We start from the raw sequence: 15155 nt of genomic DNA, 5'->3' as shown, positions 1-15155 counted from the left end.
AGAGAGGAACTATATCTCCACATCTCTATGTTTCCCACACGATAAAATTGCAAGAAATTGTTTATACTATGCATTGGCCTTTACTTTGTGTGCATGAATTGTTCTATTATGACATGCCGATGCATAGAAAGAGAGTTAGACTTCGTTGTTGCATGATATATGTTATTTTGTGCTCACTACTAAATAACAAATCATTGTTAATTAAAATTGGCTTTGATATACCTTGGGATCCGGGTGGATTCGCCACTTGAGCACTATATGCCTAACTTAATGGCTTTAAAGAAAGCGCTGCCAGGGAGACAACCCAGAAGTTTTAGAGAGTCATTTATTTCTGTTAAGTGCTGTCATATAGTTTAAAAACAACAAAAATAAAGAAGGGAACCCAAAACTTTTTTAAAAAAGAAAATGAAAATGAGAAAGACAAGCATTGTTGAAGTGGGAGAGCTCATTGAACTTTGTTCATGCTCACTGAAACTTCATGAATCTTGATTACAGAAACTTTTCAACAAAAAATAATTATCCCCTTGTACAATTTAATTGTATTATAAAAATAATGTGCCAACGTTTGCCTTTAGGATGTTTACATTTGCTTGATGGTTTGTACGGTGCAGGACAGAAACTTTGGCTGTAGTGCGCAATTTTACATTTTTAGTTGGAACGTCAAACGGTTCTGATTCTTTTTGCACTGTCTTCCTATACAAACTTTTTATTTTTACTAATTTTAGTAGAATTTTTCAAGTATCAGAAGTATGGTCAATGTTTAGATTATTACAGACTGTTCTGTTTTAGACAGATTCTGTTTTTGATGCATAGTTTGCTTGTTTTGATAAAACTATCGATTCATATCAGTGGATTAAGCCATGAAAAAGTTATATTACAGTAGAAACAATGCAAAAACAAAATATGAACTTGTTTGCAACAGTACTTAAAATAGTGATTTTCTTTATTATACTAACAGATCTTACCGAGTTTTCTGTTGAAGTTTTGCGTGGATGAAGTGTTCGATGATCGAGAAAGTCTCGATGTGAGAAGAAGAAAGAGAGGCAAGAGCTTAAGCTCAGGGATGCCGAAGGCACCCCAAGTAAATATTTAAGGAGACTCAAGCGTCTAAGCTTGGGATGCCCCGGAAGGCATCCCCTCTTTCTTCAAAAATGGAAGATGTAAATCCAAGTGTAAACTGCAGATGCCCGATTAATTGCTTTTATTGATACAGCAAAGTTTTGTAATATCCACTTGATTCTTTCCTAATTTGATTTTCACAAGAAGAAAATGTAAATCTGATTTCTGCGCGGTGCTTAAACCCCAAATCTCTCAACTCTGAAGCGCGACGACAACGCCTGAGGTCGACACGCGCCGGAGGTCACAGCGCCGCCCCATCCCACCCGCCCAAGCCACCGCCGCCGCTGCCACGAAAGCGCTGGCCGAGAGGAAGGGTAGGGGGAAGGGGAAGGGGAAGGCGGCGGTGGAGGAGGAGGAGGCGCCAGAGCCCCAGCCTCTCCCGGCGCCCATGGCGAGCCTGCGCCCGGTGCAGGGTTTAGGGTGCGATGCGGCGGTGGGGTCGCTGGTGCCCAGCGGGAGCCGGGAGTTCAAGCTCTGCAGCAAGCACACTGAGGGCATGCATCCGCTCTACGCCATCAGCTTCAACTTCATCGACGCCCGCTACTACGACGTCTTCGCCACCGCCGGCGGCAATCGTGTAAGCCTTTTGTGGTTGCCCGCTCGCTCGATCTTTGCTCTGTCTTTAGATTTGGGAATGTTCTTAATCGTGTTGATCTTGCAGGTGACGACGTACCGTGGCCTCCCCGACGGTAACTTGGCTGTTCTGCAAGCATACATTGATGCGGACGTAAGCTCCATTACAATCTCTAGAATCTTCAGTTTATTATATTAGTTGTACTTTCTCTGAGGCTGATGAGGTCTGCATCTTATCTCAGGATGCTCAGTCATTCTACACTCTGAGCTGGGTTTCTGACCTTCGCAGCACACCACTGCTAGTGGCAGCAGGAACCAATATGGTCATTCGGGTCATCAACTGTGCCACCGGGAAGTTGTTTAAGGTATAATAGTGCCAGAGTTTTCTACTTCGTTATTGTGGCCAAGATGGATGAAGTTTCACTTGCATCAATCTACTATTCAGCTGCTTATTTGATGTCCTTTCTGAAAACAGTTACTTATTTGATAATTGTTGGTTTCCCTGTATTGTCATTCGAGATGATGATTTGGAATTTTAGGAAAAGTTGTGTTTCTGCTATGCAGTAGCTTATTTTTCTCCGAAAGAGATTGTAGATGTCAAATACTTTAGTATGTCTAGCATGGTGAAAACATGTACTCCCTCCATCCCAAAATAAGTGTCTCAACTTTACAAAGTTGAGACACTTATTTTAGGACGGATGGATACAACCTAGCAGATCTATTCTTCTGAGGTAGTAATGAAATTGGGCATATATATGATGATTCAATATCCTAAACTAATGATTACGAACGTGGAGTACGTTTCTTATTTCGTCTTATAAATCATGCAGAGTTTTATTGGCCATGGTGGTTCAATAAATGAGATCAGAACTCAACCATTGAATCCTTCGCTCTTCATTTCTGCAAGCAAGGTTGGCAGATAACCTGGTGTGATGCTGGATATACCTATGCCTTTTACCTTTCTGACGCAGTTTATATGGCCTTATAGGACGAGTCTGTTAGGCTATGGAATGTCCATACAGGGATCTGCATCTTGATTTTTGCTGGAGGAGGAGGTCACCGTCATGATGTATTGAGTGTTGTAAGTTACACCTACCTCCTATAGTGACATTGTTTTATATTACCACTCACTTCACTGCCCGAAGATATGTTTGGATTGTGTCCAAAAGCTACCCTACCAATATTTTGTTCATAATCAAAAACTTGGTCATTGTTAGGATCATGGCCAATTTTCTGGCATGCCAATGCTCGTTTGGCCACCCTAGTTCAGTTTTCTTACCAATGTTGGACAAATTATGGGCTAGCAAAATCTTCACCCAAATTATAGCTAGCCAAATATTTGTCAAGGATAGCTTGGACTAAATCCGAACACACTCTAAATATAGTTAAAACATGTCTTCCAGCTACTGGCATTATTGAGGGGATCAAATTTTAGTTAGTATCACTGAAAAATAAAACATGTTATCTCGGCACTAACTGTCCTTTCATTCATACTTCCGTCATATCAGGACTTCCACCCTTCTGATGTGCACCGAATTGCCAGTTGTGGCATGGATAATACAGTTAAAATATGGTCAATGAAAGGTTAGCGAACCATTTCATCAATCTTGCTTCCTATTTACATTTTATTACTGCTGATAACTGACATGGTTTGTTAATGTTGTCATAGAATTTTCGCCATACGTGAAGAAATCCTTTACATGGACTGACCTTCCATCAAAATTTCCAACAAAAGTTGTCCAATTTCCGGTATGTTAAGTATCTCTTATCTTTGAACCTGTTATTATGCAAACTTTTAGTATTGTTCTTAACCCTCTCAGCATCGTGCTGATCTATCCCCTTTCAGCTTATGACTTGCGTGGTGCATTCTAACTATGTTGACTGTACTAGGTGGCTTGGTGACTTCATCCTGTCGAAGGTAAATTGCTCATTTTTGTAGGAGAGACGAATTAGTGTGAACACAGTGCTAGAATGCTTACTGGTGCAAAATTTCAGACTATACCTGAAACCTGTAATATCATACTTTACAGTCTCTTTTTATATCAAAGATTAGTGCTGCCACCTGTTTCTCAATGCTGGTTTAATTATTTCCTGAAGGATGAGAACATCTGATCTGCTTCGCCTTGAACTTGCAGAGTGTCGAAAATGAAATTGTTCTGTGGGAGCCAAAAACAAAAGAGCAGGGTCACGGCGAGGTGATGCAGTTTTACTTTTAAAGAACTATAGGGCTTAACAAATTATACTTTTGTACTGATCCAAACTAGTTCTGGTTGTGCTCCTTTGTTTATAAAAATGATGCCGGCCATACTATGTGCCTTCATCTGAAGTGATTCTTCATTCCATATGCAGGACTAGCACACAAATGCCCGTGCATTGCAACGGGAGACAAAAAATGTCACTTCACTAACGCAATGGCTCAATACTTCCTCCTCCTACCCCTTTCCCCATGACCTATCACCAGACATGACGACATAAACAAGCTCCTTGAAATCCTCCACACTACCGCACGAGTAACAAAATAAATATTAGAAGTGTTGTCCAAAGATCTCCCACGCCACTTAATGTGTGAGACCGGCTGCGCATGTGATGATGATCCGATTGCTTGCTATTGTCATGTCCTCCCTGGGTGATGTTGTGTAAATCGTGTGTTAGTGCAGCCCATTAATTTTTTTGAACAACACAAAATCTTGATTGACCACGATCTAAGTTTCTTTTTCTAGTGCAAAGGCATCTAATTTTTTAAGTGCTCACGTAAGCTCAACTTGTATGCATGTTCCATAAAAAAACTTGTACGAATGTTTTTCTAAACAACTCAAAATGCGTCCATGAAGAACATGTTTTTATATATTCTTCCTCTTCTCTAATTTTTATGTGTCCAGATGTCTTGTTCTCGAGTCTGTCCCTCGTCTTGCGCATGGAAGCTTTCCTTCTCTCAACTTAATTCCCCTTTCTTTTTATTTATTGTTTCCTTCTATTTTTACGGGTTTCATTCTTTCATTTTATATCCTTCCTCATTTTATTCCTTATTTATTCTTTTGTTTCTTATTTTTCTTTGTCACACCCGAAATCCCTCTCTTTTCTTCCTTATTGTTTCAATCCCTCGCCGGTGGTGAGGCGAGGTGGAGGAGGTGTGGCTGGTGCGGTCGGGCGTAGGAGGGAGCTCGGGGAAGCGGTTGCGTACAGGCGCGGCTCGGATTGGCTTGGGCCTGGATGGGTTTCCCAGGGCCTGACCTGGGTCTCGGCGGGCCGCGGACTCGCCACGAAGCAGCAGTGCAAAACAATTTTTTTCTTATTTGCTGGACTGCGGGTTTCAGAACCGAAAAACACAAGGGCTTTAATGGAAAACTACCGTGACGGTGAACCCGGAGACTCAATCAATGTTTATTATTAGGGAGATAGCATTGATGTTCTTCAGAAGTACCCTGTGCCCGATTGTGACATTTGGTTTATCAAATTTTCATGTGATTTTCACTTCAATCAATTAGAAATAGGTAACACTTTATATTGAAATTATTATCTGCGGACATATTTATGTATTGTACTTATGTGATTGTCAACAAGTTTCTGAGGATGGCCGTACTTATACACGTGAAAAACTGATATTTGTAGAAAACATGCCTGTGGCTAATCGTTTGCTCGTAAACGAACTCATCTACATGCACCTGATCAGGGTTAGATGAAATTCAAAATGTATAACTCTTGTGGTTAATCGTTTGCTCGTAAACAGGCAACCGTGAAGGCAAAATCTATGTGTGGGATGTGCAGACGTGCCCTCCTGAGCTAATTACCATGTAAGTTTAACCAAGCAAGTTCAGCTATTCCCAGTTTCTCCTCCCCTGCATGTTGTGGTGGTGCTAGCTATTAACTTGTATGTTCCTGCATGTACACACTGATAATTTCCAGGCTGAGTAGTCCGCAATGCAAAATTACAATAAGGCAGACAGCAGTGTCGTTTGATGGAAGGTACATCACCATGTTCCGTTCGCCACCTCTGATCCTGTACTTTTATGGATATAGCCTCTCATGCGTGCTATGTGCATCCATCATAGTTTTTCTTCTTTCAAGTCTGGTTTTGGTGTTGGCGCATGAGAATTGTGTGTCACTCTTCTTCTTTTCTTCCATTCTTCAGCACGATCGTTGCCTGCAGCAAGGATGGCAGCATATACCGCTGGGACGAAGTGGAACATGAAGCTGCGAAAAATTGAAGCAACCGAAAACCACCGTGCCGTGCGGCCCCATGGCAATGCCAGCCAGTTTGAGCTTGAATTGGGGGGTTGTTGTGTGCTTACTTAGTCAATGGTACCCATCAGCCTTACTTAGTCGAAAAGCTGGGGTTTATGAGCTTATAATGTTGTAAGTTAGGATGTTGTTAATTCGATGATTTGCCGGATGTTTCAGTTCATTACGTTTGCTCTACCATGTGCCGAATGTGGGAACTAAACTTAAATCCTCGTTGCTACTAGTTTGTTGTGCATTCTCATTGAGTTGCCTAACCTGCTGTTGCTGGCGTAACACATACCCAAACAAAACACTTTGTTGGGTGAAGAAGAACTTCATCGTAATCCTGATGCTGGTATGGCCTAAATTTCTCCGGTCGGCTTGTTGTGTCGTCTTCATGGTCTGTTTGGAACACATGAATTTTACAGGAACTATGCTTGGGATGTAAATGGTGCCGCAAGGCCCGTTTAGTAGCTCCATAGTTCATTTTTCCGGTAAAAAACTTTCTTGAACTGTTAGACCAATAAGTGGGCTTATAAATGGCGCATTCCCTAAACTCCGTGGAAATTTGTCAAGAATTGTCCATTTCTGCATCAGTCGCGGGATTTTCATTCATGGGTCTGTACCAGTTCCTTGTTATGTTCCTTGAGCCTTTCTTTTGGACCCTGATAAGTGTTGTCTCTCAAGCCTTTCTTTTGGACCCTGATAAATGCCATACGTGTACGAGCATATGGCAACTATAAACGTTTTCGATGGCAAGTTTAATTATGCGAGGATGGCAAATTTAGTTGGCAAGCATGACAACTTTTGTTCTTCAATTTATTTTTGGTCGAAATCTGTTGCGTTTGACCGGAAAATTGCCATCTTTGTGTGGTTAGAATTGCCATCGAAAAACGTCTGGGTCGGAGTGCCATGCACCTGGCACTCCTAACGTGTAAGAAGAAATTGATGAAATTGTGATCTCATTGGATGAAAAAGATGATGAGGAGAGCGAAGAACAAAAGGAGAAAGATCGGATTAGCTACCCGTGCCCACCTTCTAATGAGAGTAACTCTCCAACTCATACATTATTTAATGTCCCTTCGCTCTTACCGAAGGATGATTGTTATGATCCTGTTGATTCTTTTGAAATATCCCCTTTTGATGATACTTGCTATGCTTGTGGCCAAGATGCCAATATGAACTATGCTAGATGAATTCGCTATAGTTCCTTATGTTAAACATGAAATTGTTGCTATTGCACCCACGCATGATAGTCCTATTATCTTTTTGAATTCTCACAACTACATTATACCAGAGAAGTTTACCCTTATTAAGGATTATATTGATGGGTTGCGCTTTACTATTGCACATGATGATTTTGATAGATATAATATGCATGTGCTTGCTGCTCCTACTTGCAATTATTATGAGAGAGGAACTACATCTCCGCCTCTTTATGTCTCCAACACGAAAAAATTGCAAGAAACTGTTTATACTATGCATTGGCCTTTACTTTGTGTGCATGAATTGTTCTTTTATGACATGCCGATGCATCGGAAGAGAGTTGGACTTCATCATTACATGATTTATATTACTTTGTGCTCACTAATAAATTACAAATCATTGTTGATTTAAATTGGCTTTGATATACCTCGGGATCCGGGTGGATCCATTACTTGAGCACTATATGCCTAACTTAATGGCTTTAAAGAAAGCGCTGCCAGGGAGACAACCCGGAAGTTTTAGAGAGTCATTTATTTCTGTTGTGTGCTTTTATAAGGTTTAAAAATAAAAATAATGTGCCAAGATTTGCCTTTAGGATGTTTACTTTGCTTGTTGGTTTGTACGATGCAGGACAGAAACTTTGGCTGTAGTGCGCGATTTTACATTTTTTTACTGGAATGTCAAATGGTTCTGAAACTTTTTGCACTGTCTTTCTATACACATTTTTTATTTTCCTAATTTTGGTAGAATTTTTGAAGTACCAGAGGTATGGTGAATGTTCAGATTATTACAGACTGTTCTGTTTTAGACAGATTCTGTTTTTTGATACATAGTTTGCTTGTTTTGATGAAACTATCGATTTATATCAGTGGATTAAGCCATGGAAAAGTTATATTATAGTAGCTACAATGCAAAAAAATATTAATTTGTTTTCAACAGTACTTAGAGTAGTGATTTGCTTTATTATACTAACGGATCTTACCGAGTTTTCTGTTGAGTTTTGTGTGGATGAAGTGTTCGAAGATCGAGGAGGTCTCGGTGTGAGGAGAAGAAGGAGAGGCAAGAGCTCAAGCTTGGGGATGCCCAAGGCACCCCAAGTAAATATTCAAGGAGACTCAGGTGTCTAAGTTTGGGGATGCCCCGGAAGGCATCCCATCTTTCTTCAACAAATATCGGTATGTTTTCGGATTTGTTTCGTTCATGCGATATGTGCAATCTTGGAGCGTCTTTTGCATTTAGTTTTCATTTTTCTTTTATGCATCATGCTGGTATGAGATAGTCCTTGGTTAATTTCTAGAATGCTCTTTGCACTTCACTTAAATCTTTTGAGTATGGCTTTATAGAATGCTTCATGTGCTTCACTTATATCATTTGAAGTTTGGATTGTCTGTTTCTCTTCACATAGAAAACCGCCATTTGTAGAATGCTCTTTTGCTTCACTTATATTTGTTAGAGTGTGGGCATATCTTTTGTAGAAAGAATTAAACTCTCTTGCTTCACTTATATCCATTCAGAGAGTTGACAGGAATTGGTCATTCACATGGTTAGTCATAAAATCCTACATAAAACTTGTAGATCGCTGAATATGATATGTGTGATTCCTTGCAATAGTTTTGCGATATAAAGGTGGTGATATTAGAGTCGTGCTAGTTGAGTAATTGTGAAATTGAGAAATACTTGTGTTGAGGTTTGCAAGTCCCGTAGCATGCACGTATGGTGAAACGTTATGTAACGAAGTTGGAGTATGAGGTATTTATTGATTGTCTTCCTTATGAACGGCGGTCGGGGACGAGCGATGGTCTTTTCCTACCAATCTATCCCCCTAGGGGCATGCGTAGTAGTATTTTGCTTCGAGGGCTAATAAATTTTTGCAATAAGTATATGAATTCTCTTATGACTAATGTGAGTCCATGGATTATACGCACTCTCACCCTTCCATCATTGCTAGCCTCTTTACTACCGTGTATTGCCCTTTCTCACCTCAAGAGTTGGTGCAATCTTCGCCGGTGCATCCAAACCCCGTGATATGATACGCTCTATCACACATAAACCTCCTTATATCTTCCTCAAAACAGCCATCATACCTACCTATCATGGCATTTCCATAGCCATTCCGAGATATATTGCCATGCAACTTCCATCATCATCATATACATGACTTGAGCATTTATTGTCATATTGCGTTGCATGATCGTAAGATAGCTAGCATGATGTTTTCATGGCTTGTCCGTTTTTTTATGTCATTGCTATGCTAGATCATTGCACATCCCGGTACACTGCCGGAGGCATTCATATAGAGTCATATCTTTGTTCTAGCATCGAGTTGTAATGTTGAGTTGTGAGTAAATAAAAGTGTGATGATCATCATTATTAGAGCATTGTCCCAGTGAGGAAAGGGTGATGGAGACTATGATTCCCCCATAAGTTGGGATGAGACTCCGGACGAAAAAAATAAAAAAAGAAAAAAAGAAAAAAAAGAGAAAGGCCAAAAAAAGAGAAGGCCCAAAAAATGAGAGAAAAAGAGAGAAGGGACAATGTTACTATCCTTTTACCACACTTGTGCTTCAGAGTAGCACCATGTTCTTCATATAGAGAGTCTCTTGAGTTATCACTTTTATATACTAGTGGGAATTTTCATTATAGAACTTGGCTTGTATATTTCGATGATGGGCTTCCTCAAATGCCCGAGGTCTTCATGAGCAAGCAAGTTGAATGCACACCCACTTAGTTTCCAGTTTGAGCTTTCATACACTTATAGCTCTTAGTGCATCCGTTGCATGGTAATCCCTACTCCTCACATTGACATCAATTGATGGGCATCTCCATAGCCCGTCGATTAGCCGCGTCGATGTGAGACTTTCTCCTTTTTGTCTTCTCCACACAACCTCCATCATCATATTCTATTCCATCCATAGTGCTATGTCCATGGCTTATGCTCATGTATTGCGTGAGGGTTGAAAAGGCTGAAGCGCGTTAAAAGGTATGAACCAATTGCTCGGCTTGTCATCGGGGTTGTGCATGATTTGAATGCTTTGTGTGGTGAAGATGGAGCATAGCCAGACTATATGATTTTGTAGGGATGAGCTATCTTTGGCTATGTTATTTTGATAAGACATAATTGCTTGGTTAGTATGCTTCAAGTATTATTGTCTTAATATCAAATGATAGATTATTGATTTCAATCACTCGTGTCCTAATATTCATGCCATGATTAGATATGTGATCAAGATTAAGCTAGGTAGCATTCCACATCAAAAATTATCTTTTTTATCATTTACCTACTCGAGGACGAGCAGGAATTAAGCTTGGGGATGCTGATACGCCTCCGTCGTATCTATAATTTTTGATTTTTCATGCCAATATTATACAACTTTCATATATTTTTGGCAACTGTTATACTATTTTTGGGGACTAACATATTGATCCAATGCCCAGTGCCAGTTCTTGTTTGTTGCATGTTTTTTGTTTCGCAGTAAATCCATATCAGACGGAGTCCAAACGGGATAAAAACTGTCGGAGATTTTTTTTGGAATATATGTGATTTTTGGGAAGAAAAATCAACGCGAGACGATGCCCGATGGGGCCACGAGGCAGGGGGGTGCGCCCCAGGGTGTCAGGTGTGCCCTGGGCCCTTGTGTCTACCCCGTAAGGAGGTTGATGCCCTTATTTCGCCGCAAGAAATCTAATATCCGGATAGAGATCGTTTTAAAATTTAAGCTCAATCGGAGTTACGGATCTCCGGGAATATAAGAAACGGTGAAAGGGCAGAATCCCAAAGCGCAGAAAGAGAGAGAGACAGAGAGACAGATCCAATCTCGGAGGGGCTCTCGCCCGTCCGCCTCCATGGAGGCCATGGACCAGAGGGGAAACCCTTCTTGCATCTAGGGAGAAGGTTAAGGAAGAAGAAGAAGGAGGGGGGCTCTCTCCCCCTCGCTTCCGGCGGCGCCGGAATGCCGTCGGGGGCCATCATCATCACCGCAATCTACACCAACACCTCCGCCATCTTCACCAACATCTCCATCACCTTCCCCCTGAAGCAAATATGCCCTAGAGGCAATAATAAAGTTATTATTTATTTCCTTATATCATGATAAATGTTTATTATTCACACTAGAATTGTATTAACCGGAAACATAATACATGTGTGAAGATGGTTAAGTTTCCTAGCCATAGACATGAGTTGTCATTTGATTAACGGGATCACATCATTAGGAGAATGATGTGATTGACTTGACCCATTTCGTTAGCTTAGCACTTGATCGTTTAGTTTGTTGTTATTGATTTCTTCATGACTTATACATGTTCCTATGACTATGAGATTATGCAACTCCCGTTTACCGGAGCAACACTTTGTGTCCTACCAAACGTCACAACGTAACTGGGTGATTATAAAGGTGCTCTACAGGTGTCTCCGAAGGTACTTGTTCGGTTGAAGTATTCCGAGATTAGGATTTGTCACTCCGATTGTCGGAGAGGTATCTCTGGGCCCTCTCGGTAATGCACATCACATAAGCCTTGCAAGCATTGCAACTAATAAGTTAGCTGCGGGATGATGTATTACGGAACAAGTAAAGAGACTTGCCGATAACGAGATTGAACTAGGTATTGAGATACCGACGATCAAATCTCGGGCAAGTAACATACCGATGACAAAGGGAACAACGTATGTTGTTATGCGGTCTGACCGATAAAAGATCTTCGTAGAATATGTAGGAGCCAATATGAGCATCCAGGTTCCGCTATTGGTTATTGACTGGAGACGTGTCTCGGTCATGTCTACATTATTCTCGAACCCGTAGGGTCCGCACGCTTAACGTTACGATGACAGTTTCATTATGTGTTTATATATTTCGATGTACCGAAGGTTGTTCGGAGTCCCGGATATGATCACGGACATGACGAGGAGTCTTGAAATGTTCGAGACATAAAGGTCGATATATTGGACGGCTATATTCGGACACCGGAAGTGTTTCGGGTGATTTTGGAGAAAACCGGAGTGCCGGAAGGGTTACCGGAACCCCCCGGGGATGTATTGGGCCTTAGTGGGCCTGAGGGGAGAGAGAGGGCAGCAGCCCAGGAGGTGGCATGCCCCCTCCCATGGGGAATCCGAATTGGACTAGGGGAGGGGGGCGCGGCCCCTCTTTCCCTCTCCCTCTCTTTCCTTCCCCCTTCTCTCTTCCTACTTGGACTTGGAAAGGGGAGTCCTACTCCTACAAGGAGGAGGACTCCCCCCTCCTTGGCGCGCCCCAAGGGCCGGCCGGCCTCTCCCCCTTGCTCCTTTATATACAGGGGCAGGGGGGCACCTCTAGACACACAAGTTGATCTTCGTGATCGTTCTCTTAGCCGTGTGCGGTGCCCCCCTCCACCATAATCCTCGATAATATTGTAGCGGTGCTTAGGCGAAGCCCTGAGACGGTAGAACATCAAGATCGTCACCACGCCGTCGTGCTGACGGAACTCTTCCCCGACACTTTGCTGGATCGGAGTCCGGGGATCGTCATCGAGCTGAACGTGTGCTAGAACTCAGAGGTGCCGTAGTTTCGGTGCTTGATCGGTCGGGCCGTGAAGACGTACGACTACATCAACCGCGTTGTGCTAACGCTTCCGCTTCCGGTGTACGAGGGTACGTAGACAACACTCTCTCCTCTCGTTGCTATGCATCACCATGATCTTGCGCGTGCGTAGGGAATTTTTTAAATTACTACGTTCTCCAACAGTGGTATCAGAGCCTAGGTTTTATGCGTTGATATTATGCACGAGTTGTGACGCCCGGGTAATTAAGCTACAGTGATCCTTTGTTAATGATGCCACGTCACCTCGTTTATAGTTGCTAATCTCGAGTTAGTTCGAAACCGATTCAAATTCAAATTCAAAAACAGAGAAACAATAAAAGTTTTCAAATATTAAAACCAAATTGTTCTTGTTGTGACAAACAATGCATAAGTAATAATGGTGGAGAAATGAACATCTTTAAAAGAGTGGAGTGACTTAAAATAAATAAAACAGTAGAAAAAGAATTTAATTGAACGCCTTTCATAATTAATAAAATGTTAAACTATTTTTTTGTTGGAGGTTTAAACTTTTTGCAGTAGAGGTATACTTAGTGATACAAATTTAGGCACAACTGTTGTGATTTATAAAACTAAATAAAATAAATAGTAAAAGAACAAAAACAGAAAACGAGACAAATAAAAAATAAACAAATGGGGCAAAGCCACCCCCTCTACCTGGGCCATTTAGACCAACCAGGCCAGCGGCCGGCCCACCCTCGCTTCCCCTTATCCCCCTGAAACCCTAACCCACCAACCGCAGCACCTCCCACTCCCCCTCCCACGATCCCCACACTCCTCTGCCTCCCTCCCTCAATCCAGATTGGATCGGGGCAATCGGGGCCCCATCCCAAGCGCGCCTCGCCGTGGCTCCCGTGGACGTCGCCGCCGTCGCTCACCGCACACAACCTTGATGGAGCCCTTCGCCGCCTCATCCACGCCGCCCCGCCCTCATCCCCTCCCCGACGGCCTCCCTGCGTCTCGCCGAACCCTCTTCTCACGGCGCACGTGAGATCCCTCTCCGTCCCTCCTTCCCACCTGCTCTGCCTGCGTCGCACGCCCCTGAGATGCGCTCGCAGCGCTCCACCGACCCACGGCCACGCGCCGCACGCGCCCGGTCGCGCTCCGTCGCCCCCGTGCATGTCCTGGACGCCCCCGTCCCCTAACCGTCTCCCTCACCGCCGCCCGCACCTTTTCCCCACCCGCCGCCGTGGCTGCGTGCTTTCTGCTCCGGCCTTCGCGTGCCGGCTGGCCGCTCATGGCTGCGTCGCCCGCCAGGACCTCGCCACGCCCCCTCGCTTCACCTGCCGCGTGCATGGACGCGTCCCTCGTCGCGCACGTGCACACCACCGCGCCCATCGCTGCCTCGCCGGCCCTGCCCGCTGCTCACAGCCGCTCTGCTGCTGCTGGCGTTGCCCTCGCCACGTGCGCCTAGACACTTTCGCCGTGGCCCGCAATAACGGCTGCTGACCGCGCCTCCCCACTCCGGCCACTGCCTCACCGCGGCTTCGCCGCCCCAATCCGACTGCTGCTTCGCTCCGCCGTGCCCGCGACCACCTCCGGCGTCCGCCGCTAGCGCCACACCGGCGCCCAGTAGCGCCCGCTCGGCCCTCGCCGGGTCGGGCGCCCGCAGCGTCCCTGCGCCCGTAGGCCGCCTGCCCACGCGCCTGTTAGGCCCTCTGGGCAGTTGACCAGTGGGACCCGCCCAAGAAAACGAACGCACAAAAATAATAATAATAATAATAATAATAAAAAGAATTAAGTGAATTAATTAGTTAATTAAGCTGCTTAATTAACCTAACTTTAGTTAACCTGCTAACTAACTATTTAAACTAGTCAAACTTTGTAGAAAATGACAGGGGCCCCACCCCAATTGACCAGTCAAACTTTGACTGGTCAACTGGGTTCCCCTGGCCCTCATGTCAGCCTTTGTGTACATTCTGTGTACACAGGGCTGGGTACCCATAGCATTTTGTCTACTAATTTCGAATTAATAATAATTTCAGAAAATGAATAAAACTTCAAAAGATCATATAAAATAATCTGTAGCTCGGATGGAAAAACTTTGTATATGAAAGTTGCTTAGAACGACGAGACGAATCCGGATACGTAGCCCGTTCGTCCACCACACATCTCTAACCTATCGAACTCACAAATTTCCCCCTCCGGTTCATCTGTCCAAAAACGCGAAACACCGGGAATACTTTCCCGGATGTTTTCTCCCTTCGCCGGTATCTCCTCCTACCGCATTAGGGCACACTTGGCACCGCTACTTGTTATCCGGTATCACCTCCTACCGCGTTAGGGCACACTTGGCACCGCTACTTGTTATGTCGTGCATCGATATGCATCTGTTTGCATTGTATTCATTGTTTCTTCCCCCTCTTCTCTTCGGTAGACTACGAGGCTGACGCTGCTGCTGGTACCCCGATCGACTACGGTGTTGACGACCCCTCCGTCTTGCCAGAGAAACCAGGCAAGCCCCCCCCC

General features: G+C 43.7%; 1 protein-coding gene across 1 annotated transcript; it reads left to right on the top strand.

The window, feature by feature from the left end:
• Positions 1-1492: 1492 nt before the first annotated feature.
• Positions 1493-5897, top strand: LOC125518295 (polycomb group protein FIE1-like). Its single transcript, XM_048683182.2, has 13 exons — positions 1493-1696; positions 1781-1846; positions 1935-2057; positions 2523-2603; positions 2681-2773; positions 3201-3276; positions 3362-3441; positions 3539-3610; positions 3828-3887; positions 5084-5183; positions 5420-5483; positions 5596-5655; positions 5822-5897. The coding sequence occupies exons 1-13, from the start codon at positions 1508-1510 to the stop codon at positions 5895-5897; spliced, it is 1140 nt and encodes a 379-aa protein (XP_048539139.2). The 5' UTR covers positions 1493-1507.
• Positions 5898-15155: the final 9258 nt, after the last annotated feature.

The sequence above is a fragment of the Triticum urartu genome, chromosome 7A (genome assembly GCF_056163025.1).
Source record: "Triticum urartu cultivar PI428250 chromosome 7A, HENAU_Tu73, whole genome shotgun sequence".
Taxonomy (NCBI): domain Eukaryota; kingdom Viridiplantae; phylum Streptophyta; class Magnoliopsida; order Poales; family Poaceae; genus Triticum; species Triticum urartu.
Note: the sequence above shows the minus strand (reverse complement) of the source record. Positions and strands in the feature narration are given on the sequence as shown.